This window comes from Plasmopara halstedii (genome assembly GCF_900000015.1).
Source record: "Plasmopara halstedii genome assembly, contig: Scaffold_614, whole genome shotgun sequence".
Lineage (NCBI taxonomy): Eukaryota > Oomycota > Peronosporomycetes > Peronosporales > Peronosporaceae > Plasmopara > Plasmopara halstedii.
The window spans coordinates 1,786,404-1,804,376 of NW_020187532.1; the positions used below are offsets into that span (position 1 = coordinate 1,786,404).

The 17,973-nt window shown below is 46.7% G+C and overlaps 3 protein-coding genes across 3 annotated transcripts; 2 read left to right on the top strand and 1 right to left on the bottom strand.

Moving 5' to 3' along the window:
* Positions 1-1,154: 1,154 nt before the first annotated feature.
* PHALS_12365 (uncharacterized protein) lies at positions 1,155-1,496 on the top strand (the record flags this gene model as incomplete). Its single annotated transcript, XM_024727897.1, has 1 exon — positions 1,155-1,496. One exon carries the CDS (start codon positions 1,155-1,157, stop codon positions 1,494-1,496), a length of 342 nt encoding a protein of 113 aa, XP_024578428.1.
* A 2,948-nt stretch (positions 1,497-4,444) lies between these two features.
* PHALS_12366 (uncharacterized protein) lies at positions 4,445-6,298 on the top strand (the record flags this gene model as incomplete). Its single annotated transcript, XM_024727898.1, has 2 exons — positions 4,445-5,061; positions 5,140-6,298. The coding sequence occupies 2 exons, from the start codon at positions 4,445-4,447 to the stop codon at positions 6,296-6,298; spliced, it is 1,776 nt and encodes a 591-aa protein (XP_024578429.1).
* Positions 6,299-6,361: 63 nt separating this feature from the next.
* Positions 6,362-7,930, bottom strand: PHALS_12367 (FOG: RCC1 domain; the record flags this gene model as incomplete). The annotated part of the gene is made up of 6 exons (XM_024727899.1): positions 6,362-6,492; positions 6,561-6,740; positions 6,802-6,951; positions 7,018-7,695; positions 7,762-7,794; positions 7,873-7,930. The coding sequence occupies 6 exons, from the start codon at positions 7,928-7,930 to the stop codon at positions 6,362-6,364; spliced, it is 1,230 nt and encodes a 409-aa protein (XP_024578430.1).
* Between the last annotated feature and the right edge of the window lie 10,043 nt (positions 7,931-17,973).

Below are 17,973 nucleotides of genomic sequence, written 5' to 3' on the forward strand. Positions count from 1 at the left end.
CAGCTCAGTGAGTTGCCACAATTGGTGGCCTAAGCTTTACAAATGGACGAGCACATATGTGCGCACTTGTGAGACGCGTCAAAGAGTGAAACCCTCACCAAATGCGGCGACGCAAGCCAGTACACCGATACCCTTCGGGTGATGGCAGTTCATGAGGATGGACTTGGTGTTTGGCCAGCCGAAAAATTTTGCGGGCAACACGGGTGTGGTGGTCTTTGTGAACCGTTTGAGCAAGATGATTCATCTTGCGGTAGTGGCGGACGCCATCGACGTTGTGGGTACAGCGACGCTGATTGTCTATCGTGTCTTCCCACAGCATAAATTCCAAGAGTCGATTATCTCTGATAGAGACCCGCGCTTCACGGGGATGTTTTTGGCTACAATCTTCAGGGTGCTGGGCACCAAATTGAATATTTCAACAGCAGACCATCCGCAGACCGATGGTCAAAACATGCGCGTGAATCGCGTCGTTGAAGACGTTCTTCGCAGCGTCTGCGCTGATACGCCGAAGCGCTGGAGCGTAAAGCTGTCCCTAGTAGAGTTTGCTTTGTACAATGCAGTGAATTCATCTACCGGCTACATGCCGTTCTACGAGAACATTCTCGTCATTTATCCTGTTCTGCTGACGCCGCCATCCAATGGCTCAGGGTTTGATGGGGGGGGATAGCCGAACGGCAAGCTGATGTCGGCCTCCTCACTGTCCGTAAATAAGTCAATGACTTCCTGTCTACCATACTGAGTGTCCTAAGACACGTTTGCGATGCGATGGCTGAAAGTCAAGACATGCAGAAAGAACTTGCAGATGGAAGAAGCAAACCAAATGCTGAAAATACCGAGGTCGGAGACCTGGTTTTATGAAATGCTAAACCCTTCTTACACATGCAGTCTCCGCTGTATTCAAGACAAAGCCTCGTGCATGTTTCTTTGGACCTTTTAAGTTCTTGGCCAAGCAAGGCCTTGCGTATACGCTGAACCTTCCGAGAAGGATGCGTACCCACCCAATGTTTCATGAGGGCTTGTTTCAGCCGTCCCGAGATCCGGCGCAAGTGAACGCGGAAGCGTTGGCACCGGGGCGGGACATAAAGGAGCACGTCCACACAGAAGCTGAATAAGCAACTGATTCTGAGCCCGGAGTGCAACAATTTTCGTTTCCAATGGCACAAGGCGCTCCATTTTCGCACGAAGCGACGTATTCGTCTGCTGGATGGCTAGAATCCGATCCAACAGAGCGCGATAGTCCTCAACGTGAGGCAGTCGATGCACAAAGTGCTCCAAGCTCTCTAGGTTTTCCGCAGAGCGGTGGGCAGCCTCCGACAGATGCTCGGCAGAATGCCGATGACGCCGGACTTTGTCTTCTTAAGCTCGATGAGCATCGCGAGTCACCGGACGGTGATCGACCAAGTCGTCATCGTTCGCCGCCGAATCTTCTCAAGGAGAATGGTGGCGTTCACTATCACGTGGAACGCCTTGTGAGTCAACGTCGTCGACAGAATTGAACTCAATATCTTGTGAAGTGGCGTGGATCCGGAACTCGTGGGAGTTTGAGGTGCCGCTTCGGCAAAACTGTCCAGATGTTGTGGACGCTTATGATCAAAGAGATCATGACGCCTCGCGCTTTTCGGCGGTAGCCCGGGACACGAGCTGAGCTCAAGCTATGGCCCTGAGCTGCTGTGGTTGTAGACTCGTCCAGGTGATAAACCACAGAGTTCGCGGAAGCGTGATGGATGATTCTTTGTGTCGCAGGGCGACAATAGGTAGAAAATCGGCGTGGCGTCTTAAGTCTGACAAACTCATATAGGGGTGGCGCTCAACGCGCACGTTCATTTTCTGTGGCTCCACTGTTAGTGAGATAGCGAATAAAGCTCCAGTGCCGCTGCACCCATCGCTCAGAGCTCCTCATCATCTGTAGCGGTTTTGCCAGGGGCGAGCACCACAAGAATAGCTCGCATTGCGGGTACATAGGCGCTTTTTGAGCTTGAAGTCGAGTGCGATACCACATCATTGGGATTTCTTGAGGTACCACGAAGCGAGCTCGGAGAGGTTTCTGCCGGTCAAGCATAACTTGTGTAGTTACCGGGGGCTCCACCACGAAGACGCCTAATGATCGAGCGATCGCATCTTTCGCTTCAGTAGCGGGATCCGCCGAGCGGAAGCCGTATTCCACACGAGGTCCTTTTACCGAACGTGGATACGAGCACACAAGAGTTGCCCTGTGGGCAGCTTTAAGCTGCTACTCGTGTACATCGTTAAGGTGATTGGTAATAATACCACCCCCCCCCGGAAAGCGAGGGATCGAAAAACGGACAGCTGTTCGCAAGGTTCGAGCAATGCTCACGTCGTGCCACTGGCGCATCTCGCATTCCTCGTTATCCCATGCTGGGAAAGGGGTATACGACTCGTAGTCGACTTCCTTCGAAATCTTGACGAGAATATCCGTCGAGCGCGGTGTGTGGTGCCCGGTATTCAAGGGCTTGGGATTTGCTCCGCCGCGGACATACTGTCCGGTGATGCACGCCGTGTAGAAGACGAAGAAGGGCTCTGCACGCGGGTCCTCGGAACCAGCTAGGCTGGTGTTTTTCGTGCTAAAGACATATTGGCAATTGAGCGGAGAATGTTTAAAGACGGTCTCAGAGACGTAACGGTGTCGCAGATACGCGAGCCTCATGTCTTCAAAATGTGAATTGTGCGTATACACAATTTTGATGCGGGGGGGAGTGTCAGGGGGTTACACATACCCAGAGTGTAATGGGGTCACATGTACCTTTGTATGAAAGGGTGAGTCACACAAGATTTTGTGACGGTACAAAGGTGTGGATTACACATGTCAGTGTAAGCACACAATAGTGTGGCTACACCGTAAAAAGAAGCCACTACGTCGCAGGATTGCCAGTAGTAACGCATGTTAATTAGGTTTTACTGTTCAATCCGGAAAACCTTAGGTTTTAGATTTAGGCGGCTCTGCCGCAAATTAAAAAAAAAATACACTTTTAAATTTGAAGGGAAGAGCGTCATTACCTTTGTTAAGGTCTTGTAAGTACTCTTGGAGGTAGAGGATTGAGATCCGCTACACTCGTACTGATTCTGGTACAGAACGTAAGCCGGTGACCTTAGATTAGCCATCCCGCTGCAATTATCACCAGAAGCGTCACTTGCTGCAACCGACTTTGATGGCGAGCACAACAATTATCCTCATAGAAGCAAATTCAGTGGCTCTTTGCAGACTGTGACGTACTCAAGCTGAATCCATTGATGTGCGCCGCTGGTCTTACCAATAAACAGCAATTTCGCCCATAAGCACCGTGTTTCTAGAAGCGCAACTTGGTCTGAGATTGACCTGGTACTCTATCTACTCAAAAGCAAGATTAATCAGACGAAGTTGCCAATTTTGTAACCCGACGGAACAAAAATCAATTGCGTTTCATAAACCAGTCATCAGATACCTTGAACTCTTTTTCGCTATTGTTCTCCCGATCAACAATCGCTTGAACAATGTGGCGAACAGTGTCTCTGGATATGATTAGGAGCGACACCCCTTTTTTTAGGAGTCGTGTAAGCCATGTCAAGCACGTGCTGTAGGGTTTTATTCATTACACTCTAACTCCTCTCTACCCGGCCCGAGGATTGAACCCTGGACCTCCCGGTTCTGAAGTGAACAGCATACCACTGGACACAAGCTCTTTTGCTGTTCTCAGATTCATTATAATATTAGCGACTTCTTTATCAAATTCAGTACAGATCCCTGTGCGCCCACCGCCGCTTAAGTACTTCCTTTTCAGATCGCTAGAAGAAAGATTCAAGAATTCCAGTTCGGCCCGCCGACAGGACCGCACTGTCCTTGGGGGAGCTTAATTGTAGCCCGAAAGAAATGCCGCTGGCGACATCACAAATCCTTTCAATCACTTCCAGCTTCATCGCTTCATGTTTGAAGTGTGTATTGACTAAGTACTGGAAGCATAATCTCAACCAGAGCGCTCTATTTAGGAGAGCTTTCAATTAGGTAGAGCATAGTTCTATATGCCCTGTGAAAGAGGCATTATGACAAAAATAGCGAGTACGTTCTTAGGCAAGGCCTGCATTTTTGGCGGGTTCTATCAGTTTTTTCGCGCGTAATTTGTCTAAGTACGATTTCACCTAAACGTGCGAGAAATTACAAAACTCTATTCAGGAATTTGTCGCCAGTTCGCTTTTCCGATGTTCTTACAGTCAATGCAGTCCGCACTGTTCAGCAAGATAGACAAAAACCACTTTGCCGCGAATTCTCGTGATGGTGCGATGATATTATCGTTGCGATGTTAATCTCACATTAACTCTACATCGTATTTTCTCAGATTCTCACGACTCAGACAGTCTTCTGGGGCCCCATACAACTTTCTTAGATGACGACTGTTTAAATCATGTGCCTCTGACGGACTTTTTTACGAGCGCTACGAACTCTACTGAAACGATGACTGACCAATCTCAAGCTATAGGATTGACTGACGCACTGGGTGATTTTGACGCCCCGTTGTTGGATGCTGCGTTTGACTTTAGTTTGGATACGGATTTGCCACCCATACTTGAGCCTTATGGCGATGGTACTTTGGCCGTGAGCCCTCTTTCGCTATCACAGCAACCGAATAGTAGCTATCAAATGTGCGTGCCGACGAAATCGCATACAGACACGACACAACAAATAATCAGCAGTATAGGAAAGAATGGCATTGACGAAAACGTAGCGCCCTCTGCCGGCTTGAAACGACCAAGAACGAGGGGATCTTCGTGGCTAGAACAGGAGAAAAATATTTTTTTTGCGATGTTTAAAGTTAAGTGGCTACCCGCATTCGAAGGCAAGTCAATGCCTTCGTTATGTACACTCCTATTGCAGCGTTTTGATGCTATTAGTACTAAGATTCGGACCAAGAGTGTGATGGAGGTGCGTAATTTCTACACGTCAGTAATGCAAAATGTCATGAAGCTGTTGAAGAATGTCGAGCACGACATTGATCTATCAAATCCGGATCAAGTTCGCATCGCTGTCTGGTGCTGGGGCAAATTGATGACCGACAAGACGAACGTAAAAGAGTGAGTATTTCTTTATCTGCTCAGTGTCTCTTCGTAGCAAAATTGACGTTTTTTTCACTTATGCACTTGAACCATAAGATTCGAGTCACATGGCTCAGAATCTTCAACAGAGAAGACAAACTTAGCCAATCTACTTCTTCAGTCGATTATTCGTAGTCGCCGCCAGATGCTGAAGGCAAAGTCTGAATCAAAATATACGCCTGCAACTGGTTCAACTTCAATCTCTGCGTGGGTGGCAAGATCGAACCTCAGTCTTTCTTTTGCCAGGTCAAGCATTTTCAATCAGGAATTACAGGTTCATCACCCTATGGTGCGTAAGAAATCGAAGCAAAAATTAGATTCCCTCGCAGTGACCGAAAATGGAAAAGAGGTATTGTCGGTTGTCCAACAGTTCGGCCGCGATTTACCAGAAAAAAAAGTCACTTTGAAGCGTAAGCGCACCGCAGTTGGCGAATGTTTCTCTTTTGCAAAAAAAACCTGCTGTGTTTCAAGCCCTCTTTTCAAGAAGGATTTGAGTCAATCTCGCAAGGAGAAAGGTGTTGCATTTCGTACAACACAGCTGCCCCGAAAGAAATTTTACATCAAAATGCGAATGATCCCGCGAGACAAGCAAACGAAGGCAGACGTGATGTTTTGTGGTGGCCGGCCGAAGGTGGAGCTTAAGCTATCATCAACGAAAAAAATTTCACAGATTACAGCACATATGAGCAATAAGTGGGCGAAAGTTCAGTCGTTGGTACCTAAGGGGTCCGTTTTGTGTTTCTACAAGAAAAACGGGCTTGAAAAGTGGTCAATGGACGACTCAAATGTGACGTGCTTTGACGTCTGGAAGCTCTGCGGCAAGCAAAGTAACGGTGAAAATGTAGTTGAGGTGTCTTACATGTGGCAACTTCCCTCAACGAAATGTGAAGATGATAAAAATCAGCGATTGATGCCGCTTCAAGCGCCACCTGGATTATTTGATAAATTGCCACCTCCGGCCAACACAGACTTTAATAGCGTTATTGAAAGGAGGATCGCAAAATTGTCAACCGCCTGCGGTCTAGAGGAACAAAGCGAGCAAGTTGTGTTTGATCCAAGTATTCCTGAACAAAATGAGAAGGAAGAAGCAGCGCTCGAGGCAATGATAAGTGATTGCGCTGACAAAGATAATAGGAAAAATTACAGCCCTATCACAGGATGTCTGCGTCGGCGTATTAAGCCAGAATTAGTCTTAAAGGAAGAGTTCAATATCTAAGTCTATGTGGATTTCAAAACATCACCCCATTTTTCAGGCAGAGATTGTCACCTATCTATGGGACTACTCTTTTGGTTGAGCTAGTAGGAGACGAAAATAAAAACCACTTTCTAACGACATGACTCTCAAATTTGCGAGGTCATTTACACAGTGAAGCCCAGTCTCAAAGTTCCACTCAAATGCTCGCCCATTAGCTGCGAACAATTTCCACATTGAAATATGTTGAGGCTCTATTACAGAATATTAGCAATTGATGTCTTACCCGTGACAAATGAAGATTTATCCACGCCTTGACCAATGTAAACGATGTCCTTCGTGCGCACAACTTGCTCGTTGGTGATCTGCAGTGGGTTTGGGTGCATTTTCGAGGCAACGTAAGCAGATTCATTCTTCTTCTGACGACCCGCCGGCGTGCGGCCAACAAGCCAAATCTTATCGTCAGCTTCAACGAAAAAATGAGTCAAAGCAGCATTAGAGTCTATCACAACAAAAAACTATATCACCAGTGATAAAAGTTGAATGGAATTGGCTGCTTTGAAGAAGATTCACGGCTTCACTTGTCCGAACGAGCCGCGGGGTGATCTGGTCACCGTTTGACTCAATTTTTCCCTTCGGATTCAGCAACTTGCCCCATAAGTACAACTCGCCGTCCTCTATCATACAAGTATCAAAGTTAACTATCTAATAAAAAAATCTAGCATTCAAAATTTTTGCAGCACCTGATACAGCGCACGAGTGGTTAAAACCGGCACTCACTTTGGTAATTTTCTTGCCCCTGAGCGCGATTAGTTCTTGTGGCGCGTCTGCATTGCCTGTGCCGAAGCCGAGCTGACCGCGTTCACCCTTTCCCCAGCAAAAAACGGTGCCATTTCGTGTCACAGCAAGCCCATGCTGATAACCTGCAGCAATATCGATGACTTCATCGCCGTCAATATTCACGTGCGTTGGCAGCGGAACACTGATGCCTTCCTCGCCAATACCACACTGGCCATAGCTGTTAGCCCCTAATGTAAAAAGCTTGCCACTTTCTGTCAGAAGAAATGTCAGCGCCGTAGAACACACAATTTTCTTGACACGCTCTCCATCAGGCAATTCTAGTAAGGCTGGTTCCATCGTGTCCACCCCACGCGCCCGAGTAAAGCTATTTATCCACCACACGAGCTTTGGTAGCACTCGCTGCATGTTTGTGGTACGAATCACGTCCCGAAACGAGTGGGTTCGACCATAAATATAAGCGTCACCATCACTAGTTACAAACCCGGCATGTGCCCAGCCAACTGAGATTTCCTTCACGGATAGCTCTGTAGTGGTTGGAAGCGGCGTGGGAGTGAGAACGTTCTCGTAACCACCTGTACCCAGAGCACCTAAGAATCCATCCCCGTATGACATTAAAATAGCTATAAAATAATTGGAAGCGATTAGATGGTAGAGCGAAGGATGAAGCAATCAATGATGTAACTTACGACCACGGGTGGAGTTCGCGGATTTGGTTGACACTACGCGCGATTGCAAAGGAAACATCATCATTGATCAGAATAACATCCATCCGATGAAAGTGTGAGTATTTTTTATACGAGTAGCGGCAACGAGAGCTGGCCGAGTTCCAGTAACAAGGGAGCGCAGCATTATCATGATTACAAGTCAATTACGTCAATACATTTAATTTAAATTTGACCAATTACAAGTGTTAGGTGATCACAAAGATACCCCACCCTTCTCCAAAAAGTGAAAAAAGACACCCGCCTTTGTATGGTTTGCGGCAGCCTTTGACGCGAAAGCTCTACAATCCCACTAGACAAAATTTTGACCAGTCTAGCTTCCAAGCTACAATGCAACTTTTGGCTTCAATTTTGGACTTCGAGATACAATCACTTTCTGTTGTGGTGATGGGAATCGTATAAGCGTCATTTTGACTACACGCTGTGCCACTGCACTCGAGCGCTTGCCCACAAAAGCAGCGCGGCCTATGGACCACATATCAGCACGAATAAAGGAACGCCGCTGGTCAAGTAGTAGCGCGCGATTATTTTTACCGTGTACCTGGCAAAGAGGAAGCTTTACTAAAAAGTGCCTACGGTTGCAAGCGTACAGAAGCCAGGGTCTTACGTTTCATCCAGGGACAAACTGAGAGTCATCGTCATAACAGCCTTGTTAATTTAGACCACAAATATCAAAAGTGAATACAATTGAGACTCCCGCCATAAATATACGCTTTACGATCGGTCACATCAAAACTGTCTGTGTTATATAACGCGCGGCTTGCAGCTCATGATTAACACAGATTTTCTCCTTGGCGGAGTTCCATCCTCTTCATCATACCGATACCTCGGTGATTATATATGTTAACACTGACACAAAGTGTAATAAGAATTTCCTACTTATATTTAATTCAATGCAGTTGTGCCTCAAGTGTAAGGTGTAAGTGTTAAGATTAAGGTTTATGAGCCCTAGTGCGGCTCACGTTACCTGGCCTCCTTCCAATTAATGTGAGCCACACTAGAGCTCATGAACCAGCTATCTTTCCGGGACACTGCGCATGAGCACACAAGCACTACGTTTGGAGTCAAAATCTCCTCTCTTTATCATGCCTGCTTCTTGGCGAAAATATGTACTGAGAGTCTTCTCGCGTGCATGTGAAGAGATGAGGTTTTCGAACTAACGCACCAAGCTAATATCAGTATGACTACCGAAGTAATCTCCTCTGAATTTATATGCAGTGAATCTTCGAGACCTTATTAGACCTCCACCCACACCTGACGACACACGGTCTAGTCATTCACTGAAGTGATGGTGATCAGTCTGTTCTAGATCTCCGATTCATGAGATCCATAATTAATGTCCTACAAATGGTGGGAAGTTTACAACAACCCCCCGTGGAGCGCACAACGGTATCCAGCTCGTCACCATCGATCTGGGACTGGCTAAAGGTGTAACGGGGTTACACGTACCCTTGTATGAAAAAAAGGGTCGCACAAGATGGTGTGACCGTACTTGGGTGTGGATTCACAAGTCCGTGTAATCACACAGTGGTGTGGCTACACCGTAGCAAGAAACCACTACATGGCAGAATTGCCAGCAGTAACGCATACTAATTAGGGTTTAGATATTGGCAGCTCTGCCGCAACTAAAAAATTTAAATACAGTTTCAATTTAAAAAAAGAGCGTCTTTACCGAAATAAAGGTTTCAAGTACTTGGAGGTAGCGGATTGCGATCCGCTGCACTCGTATTGGTTCTTGTAAAGAAAGTAAGGTCGATGACCTTAGCTTATCTTCCTCTAAGCAAAGAGCTACGGCAGCCCCGCAGCACTTAGTAGCACTTGTTGTCAATCTACGTTTGGGGCGTTACGTCTAATCCTCTGTGAGGATGGAGCGATTATCATATTTAGTCTAGGGCATACAGGACGGGCTTAGAAAACTGATGTCTCTGCTTGGCCCTGAAGGCGTGCAACACTTTGCTTCGCAACGACCTGAAGCGATAAGCGCGCGTCTACAGGGGTTTTTAAATTACGAAAAGGCACTGCTAGAGCTCTTACAGCAGCAGCTGTCAGCGTCGACATCGTCTATGACGCCGCCGTCGACAACGGATGACTCCTCCCGGCCCATGCTGCTCTTGGTGAGCATTAGGACCCTCGAGGGTAAGGATAGAGATAATCTTCTGCACTGGGTAAGAGAGGGTGATGGCTATGGCATCTGTAATGATCCAGAACGAGCAACAGCGCGTGGCGCTACCTATCTCCAAGCTCGGTGACCGAGCGCGATAATGGGCACTAACATGCGGTGGGTTGAAACTGCGTACCTCTCCTGGAAGGAGCTGAAGCGGCAGCTATTGCGAGTGCCCTCGCCGCCTCACCAGGCATATCGCGTACGATCGCGTTTCCTTGCCATCGGACAAGGCAAGAAGAAGATGGTGGACTTTGTCTAAGAGAACTCTCATTGCTGGGATGGCAGCTTGTTCTCTCCCCGATGCGGTGTCTCTATGGAGAGCCTATGCGCTGGCGTAGCCAGAATGAAAGTCGTCCATGTGCATACGTGTAACGGGGTTAAACATACCCTGGTAACAGGGGGGTGTGTCACACCAGACGGAAATGGTGTGACCACACCCACACAAGAGTACGGTACGGAACTGGATAGCCAGTAGTTATACATGTATTTTTTACTATACATATTTAGGAAACTCTATGCATTTAAAATTAGGCGACTTTGCCGCAGATAAAATAAGTGAAGTCAGTTCGATTTTAGCGAATGGTTAATTAGCATTGGGTTGAGGTTGTGATTACTCTTGGAGTAAGCGGATTGCGATCCGCTAAACTCGTACTTGTTCTAAGTATAGAACGAAAGGTCGGTGACCTAAGTTACGCTTCCTCTTAGCGCAAAGCTACGGCAGCCCCTCTGCACTTGGTAGCACTTGTAGTCGATCTACACCTGAGTCGTTACGACTGATCCTCGGTGAGGATGGAAGAATTTCCCCCTCTGCCCCAGGGCATGCAGGACAGGATTGAAAAGCTGATGTCCTTGTTTGGCCCTGAGGGCGTGCAATACCTTGCTGCGCAAGGCCCCAAGTTAATCAGTGCGCGGCTAGAGGCGTTATCAAATTGCTAAAACGCGCTGCTAGAGCACCTACAGCAGAAGCGGTCTGCATCATTTGCGTGTGTGACACCACCGTCAGTGACGGATGATTTTCCCCGCACTAAGCCGCTCATGGTGAGCGTTAAGGTCTTCGAGCGGAAGGATGGAGAGGACTGGATGAGGCAGGTCAAGATGGCCATCGCATCCGCCATGCTCCAGACCGAGCAACAGCGCGTGGCGATAGCCATCTCAAAGCTCGGTGGTTGAGCGCGAGAGGAAGGTGTCTTGGAGGACACCAAGAGAGTGCTGCATGCACGAAGTGGATCGTCGATCCTACGGAAACCCTTGGGTCCGTACTATTCTTTGGTGAAGGAATTTCAAGACGTCGTCTCCAAGACCGCCTTCAGTCCTACCTCCGGACCGAGGTGTGCGTCATGAGATCAACCTGGTTCCGTGACACATCAATGGCCCCTGCCCAAGGAGCAATTGCGACGTCATTGACGCCTTCTTCCGTACAAAACACGACGCAGGGATGATACGTGTGAGCAAGTCTCCCCGTTCGACACCCACGTTTTGTGTTTGGAAGCCGAACGGCAAGTGGCGTGTCATTCATGCTTACAATAAGCTCAACGCTACCACCATTCCGGGACAGACGCCGATTCCTTGGAAGGATGCTCTTCAGAACAATATGGTTGGCTGTACAAATTACCGCGCACTCGACTTGGTCGATGGTTATTACCAATCGCTCATGCGAGTTAGTGATATTTCTGTGACAGCAGCGAGTACTCCGACTTCATTCAAAGTGACCCGACCGACGATCATTTTGTCATCACAGTCTCGATGGTCAGTTTCGAACCTATATGCTGCGCTATGAACAATTCAATTCATTCATCCACCGGAATTCCGCCATCTTAATCGATGGCTTGCGACTCCCGCAAGTACTGCTCTGTGCAATGAGTGGTGTCTCTGATGTAAGTGGAGAAGGATCTCGGCAGATCGTTGTCGCTCAAATTGGCACAAGCGATGAAGCGAATGTGAAACGCAAGTACTAGGATGCCTTGGACGCCTTCATCATGAGTCATGTGAATTTGATGACACGGGTGTGAGATGCAATGACATATCTGCAAGATCTGAAAAGGAATGCGCAGATCGAAGAGGCCGTCAGGGCAAAATGCATTATATTTTTGGGGTAATGTTCTGCTAAAAATCTATCAAACGATGCAGCTCCAAGCTTAAGAGGCTCGAAGCTATTATCTTGCTTCATCGGTCTATTCCAAGATGTGTTTTTCCTTGGAAATGCTTACATTATCGACCTGCCAAGCTGGCCAAAGACACATTCAACCTTCTGCGTAGGGCACCTCAAGCCTTATCATTGCAACAACGCGACGACGCGATTTTCAACCGGGATGTAATGCAGGCTTGCTCGAATAAAGCTTCAGAACCACAGCTTTGACACACGGGTAAGAAGTCGAACCTCTTGGCGTCGTGAACTTCGGGACCAACCAAACGATCGCAAGTGTCAGAACGTCGACGAGATGAAAATGGCTGCTGATCGCATTGGCGATTAATACGGGAGGCATATCCACCCAAACCAGAGCGAGGTCGCTTGGCAGGAGGCTCCACAACATCAGCGACCGCAGCCGCAGCAGGAACTTATAGAGCCTGCTTCGATCGCCGGATCTGATTCTCGATTAAATCCGCTGGCAAGTTTCCATGACGCCATGCAAGATCGCAAACTTCGCAGACGACCCGACGAGTATCCTTCACGCGTTGCCGTGTCCTCGACAAGCGATCGAACACCTCGATCATCTGCCGGTTCGCCGCGGAAAAAAGTTTCTTCAGCTACGTTAACCGCGATACCAAACAAAAAGAGGAAGCAGATGGGGCGCCCTCTTCAGGCACCCCCCCCCTCTTCTTGGTCGACGGGAAAATCGATACTACGTAGTGGCGGAGACGAATGTCCGCGGGCGGATGAAGCTCTCGGTAACATGGCTGATTTATCCAGAAAACGAGGATACGTGGAAGCCTGGTAATCGTCTTCTTTGCGACTGTCGCGATATCGCTCTCACGTTCGACGCGAGTCCAAAGACGGACTTCGCTCAGTAGATTCATTCCATCCTCTTCTCTCCCTCTCTCATCGTGAATTCAACTAGTGGCCGCACGTATTTCGCGAGCATCTTCGATATCGGGGTGAATTCGATCCGGCGCTGTTAAATGGGCAAATCGAAAGCGCATATCATGTATCGTCAGCATGTTCGCAGAGGTATTCGGAATTTGCAAACGGTGGACATACACGTATTTGGATGCATGAACCCATGACCAGAATCAAGTGTTGATTATTTGGACGGAATCCAGATGGAAGTGATGGATGTACGGAACGAACATGAGACTTCGTGAGGTCTCCTCCAGCACGTGTAATTGGTCCGATGACGCAGAAATACGCGGTTTGAGTACTCGTTGCGTCTCTATTCGCCTTTCCAGTGCCTCTCAAACGATTGAAAAGTCGTCAAGCGCTGAAATGCTACCTCGTAAGATTTGTGACGACGTTCAATATCACGGTGGCGCAAATACACTGGACAACTAAAGCCGTCGATGAGCTCTACATAGCTATCGTTATCCGTCCAAGCGTGGAATTGGAAAATCATCCAAGTTCGGTGATGGCAATGGCGCGTTCGCATACTCGGAATAAGGTGCAGTTTTAAGTCTGCGCTTGTCATCTGCGCAAGTCGCCTTCAGTGCAATTCATTTTGTGTGGGATCACGAATGATCGTCTTAGTGTCAGAGTAAGTATAAAGAATATATGTATAAATCCATTCTTGAGTGAGAGGTGGTGTTAAGGGGTTTACGCGTGTTGTGTGAATCACAAACTTATGTGTGTGATTAACAATTAGCTATATGCATTGCATATTTGTCTGTAATCCTGTTAAATCAGAATTAAAGGCACTTATCAGTTTGGTGAATGTCAAGGTTTATTGAACAGATAAAATGTTACTTAAGCTTTTCTCCTCATCCGCGTACATCGACGGCTTGCTGGATGTGAGCACCACGCGGTAGAGCGAGTAAATAATTTTGGTTTTTCTCAGTACGTGCGTGTATACGGACGAGCAGTTCCCCTTGCATAAACTAAATGACACTAACGTGTGGTGGTGCCTCAAGATAAGGATCTCAAGTATCAAATACTGTGCGAGACACATGGTACCCGTTTGAGGTTCCACCTTGAAAAAGAAAAGACATGCCCCTCCGTGAGCGCTTCATATTGGTGGCCCAATATGAAGACGCTAGTGAACACATATATGCGCACATGTGAATCTTCTCGATGGAATTAACTATCGCCGCATTCAGTGCCACTGTGGCCAACCTGATATTTCCGGCAAAGTACTAATAGTCCAACTGTCTTCCACAAGGCGCAACTGATAGTACCGGCGTTGTGATCCTCGTTAACCTGCTCAGCAAGCCGGCTTGTCTTGCTGCTGTCAGCGACATTAGTGACAGATTGTTTTGCCTACATGATTACATAAATTTTATTGGCTAGAGATCAGCGACTAACAGCAAAGCTTTGGCAAAATTTTGTTAAAGGTGCTAGGCACTAGTTCAATCATGCTAATCGCTAACAACGCACAAGCGGATGATCGCAGAACGTGTCAATCGTGTGATGGATGATATCATTCAAACCAGTTTCGGAAAGGAGTTTTGGTGCCAGAGCGAGTTGTCCTACTCATTGAGTTTGCATACATAACGCATTGAAGACATGGAATGGCTTTACTTTCATTTTATAAAAAGTTCGGTATCCCTCGAGTGTTTCTGATGCCGCCAGAAAGTGGCTCCGGTTTAAATGTGAGTGGCTGTTGCTCTAATTTTGACTTGCTGATATCAATTCAGCTACACTTCGCAGCAATTCCAGTAGTTATTTCAATGAAATTGAGCGTCATACGCAGAGTAAATTAGGCTATAAATGAAAGCCACTATGCGCGGAAGCAACACGCCAACGCCAAAGGCTGGTGGAACACACACAATTATGCAGTTAGCTTACCTATACATGCAGTGTTTGTCTATAAGACTAAGTTGCAAGCGCGCTGCATCAAAGCGTTTACAGTCGTAGCGAAAAATGTATTAGAGTTTGTTTTAAAAACGCACAGAGCACACTAACACATTTCATTCTCTGGGAGCCTACTTAAGCTATACATATCAAGCTTCCTCGTAAAAGGTAAGAGAAAGCTCGATATGTAGAGGGAGTGAAGTCTATACCGCCCTTCGTTGCTGGAATACCCTCTGTCATAGAAAGGCGACACCATTCTGGATATATAAATTGAATTCAGCTACGCAGTGTGGCGTCAAATATATAAGATCGTATCTATGCCTCGACTCATCCGAAACGCACGTTTGATGCTCACTAGACTCGACGTGCCACCACAGCCAAGATAGCCCACAAGGGTTAATTGCGGAGGTTCACCACAGCCGGCATTGTAAGATTTGCAAGAGTTTAATTGACACATTTAAGAAAACCAACGGATACACCAGGGCTGAAATCAGTATATAAAGAAGTATAGAAGGATCCTCACCGATAAATTCTCCGGAAGTTTAATATTTCCTGCTTTCTTTTTTACCACTTAACCTCTTCGAAGAATCTTACCTTCTTTGGTGAAGAGGAAGGTGTGCCCATCGCAGCGCGCTTCTCAGAAATCGACCTTGTGGTGTGATTGACTATAGGTCTATAACTGTAACAGCTGTCGCATGAATAATAGCGGTCTGCGAATAATATGAACAGAAGATGATACGCTTCATCTTTAAATTCGAGTCGGATTTTAAATTGCAGAGTCAGGAATCACTCCAGGCGTCTGCTTTATCAAAGCTAGCTTGTAAAGCCTTCAGATAAATGAGACGGAGCAAAGTCCTCACCCAATGCTTGAATTTAACACGATACTCATTGACGCCTTCGCCAGCTCCGAGTACCCACGGTACATCTCTTCGAAAAGACAAGGGGTTCTCCAACCATCAAATTTAAGCGATGTCAAGTATCAAAGGTACATTCTTCATTAGATGTACGGAACACCCGACCGATTCCAATCTTAATGCAGGCGGTACTCATTAGGATTGGTGATCTGAGGATACCAGAAACGCTCGTGAAACGACTTCCTAACTCTCACTTTTTTGCTTTGAACAAACGGATCGCACGCATTTGTATGTGTGGACTCCGCTCTAGCGAGATTGGCAACTTCAGACCGTTTTAAACATAGTTATGGCGTGATTATCTGGGCAAAAGCTGGTGTGACTCTCTCACTTGCAGTTGGGCAAGCTGATCTCCACGGGTCAAATCTAGCGTATCGGTGAAAAGATGAACATCATTGCGAGCTCCACGGCGAGGTGTTGCAACACTTCTCACCGCGATAAAAGAAAGTGGATTATATAACTTGCCAGAGTGGAGGCTAAGTACAACGACGCCCCCCCCCGCCTTGGTAAACGGCTATGTCATGTATCATCGGGTGACGACTGCTAGGACCCTGAGTCGTTGCTACCGTTTTCATCGGAGGATACCAATACATTCTCCTCGAAGATTGCGTTGAATGCTTCGGCTGTGAGGACCGTTTCTGATGGCTCGCTGAGTCATTTGTCTAAGTTCTCGGGCGAATACCCTTGGTTCAAGTATACTCTGCCGATCAGGCACAAAAGAGTGCAAAATGTGGAGTTACGCTCCAAGACAAAAGAAGTGTACAATGTAATGATGGGGTGTATCAGGGTAAGTACTGTAACTTGTGTATATACATGATTCTGCTATCGTACAACTGTAAAAAATCGCTAGTTCTTGATTGCACAAAAACACTTTGCCTTTTGTGCGACTTTTAGTGTGCATTAGTACCGAAGAATCGTTATTTACAATGACGACGATAAGATTTCGTAATGGTGGTATCCGTGGTATGCGTTGACTGCAAGTAATACGTCAAACATCTGAAACAGTTGGATTATTGGAGATGGTATTGGTCTAAGTAGTATTCGACTTTTATATATTTAGTAGCAAAGCAAACTGCACACCTAGTTACGGTAAAGGCTCTCGGCTTTGCTCCTATTCGGAGCGTACGAGTCCTTGGTTAGCTCTGGATCATGACCCTATGGACGGCCGTGAGGCAATCGTCTGACTGACACGAGCGGTGAGACGCAAATTCTGAGAGTCAAAATGTTTTTTTTAAAGGTGCAAGGTAAATATGCTGGACTCAGCAGCACTTATCAATCCGATAATCAAGTCGATTTACGACTTGTGTGGATGGACTTGAGTCTTCCTCATGTCAGCAAGACAGGCCTAATTACATTTTGGCTTAACTTTTGACTCAATATGTTTCTTAAAGGTTAGCGCAAATGACAGCCTAAGGATCGGAACTAGTGACTCCTTGACTGGAGGTATCACAAGAAGGCGGGCTGCAGGGACGACTTAGCCAGCCATTGATACGAGCACTATCGACCCCTATGGAGATCTATATAGCGAGGTCGTATTTGATTAGCACCAAGCTTTTATAGGGGTTAACGCTGAAATAATATTCTTCACTTGATACGAGAAACTGAGATGTTTTGGACTTACCTCTGCCCCTGTTCGAGCAAGAACGCGTTGGGTTAGCAACTGCCGATCCACGCGAGTATGGACACTAGCTTACGGTATCTCAGCCATGATGGAAATGCATCATGGTGAATACCGATGCAAAAGAAATGCAAAAGAAATTTAAACGTTGCCACCCATCAAGGAAAGAAATTTTGATGTTTTCATATCCAGGAGTTGAGGACAGAAGCAGCGAGTTTATGAGCGTGATGGATCTCAGCCCGGGTGCTTAAGAAGAGTTAGTGATATTCTGTACGCTAAGCAGCAAAGTAGTGTCCGCAGTTGTCATGTGTAACGGGGTGACACGAACCCTTTAACAGGTGTGTGTGCGTGTCACACGAGATGTGCATAATTGTAGCGATGTGCTATGTTGTTAACTTACTTTAAAGTATCGTAGTAACGATTGCTCATGTTGCTAACTTTACCGTAAAGTAACGTCTCGATATATATCCAGTATGCAAGTGATATATATGGGAACAGAACAAGAGCAAGAAAACAGGTGAAGAACCAGAATCAGTTTTTACAA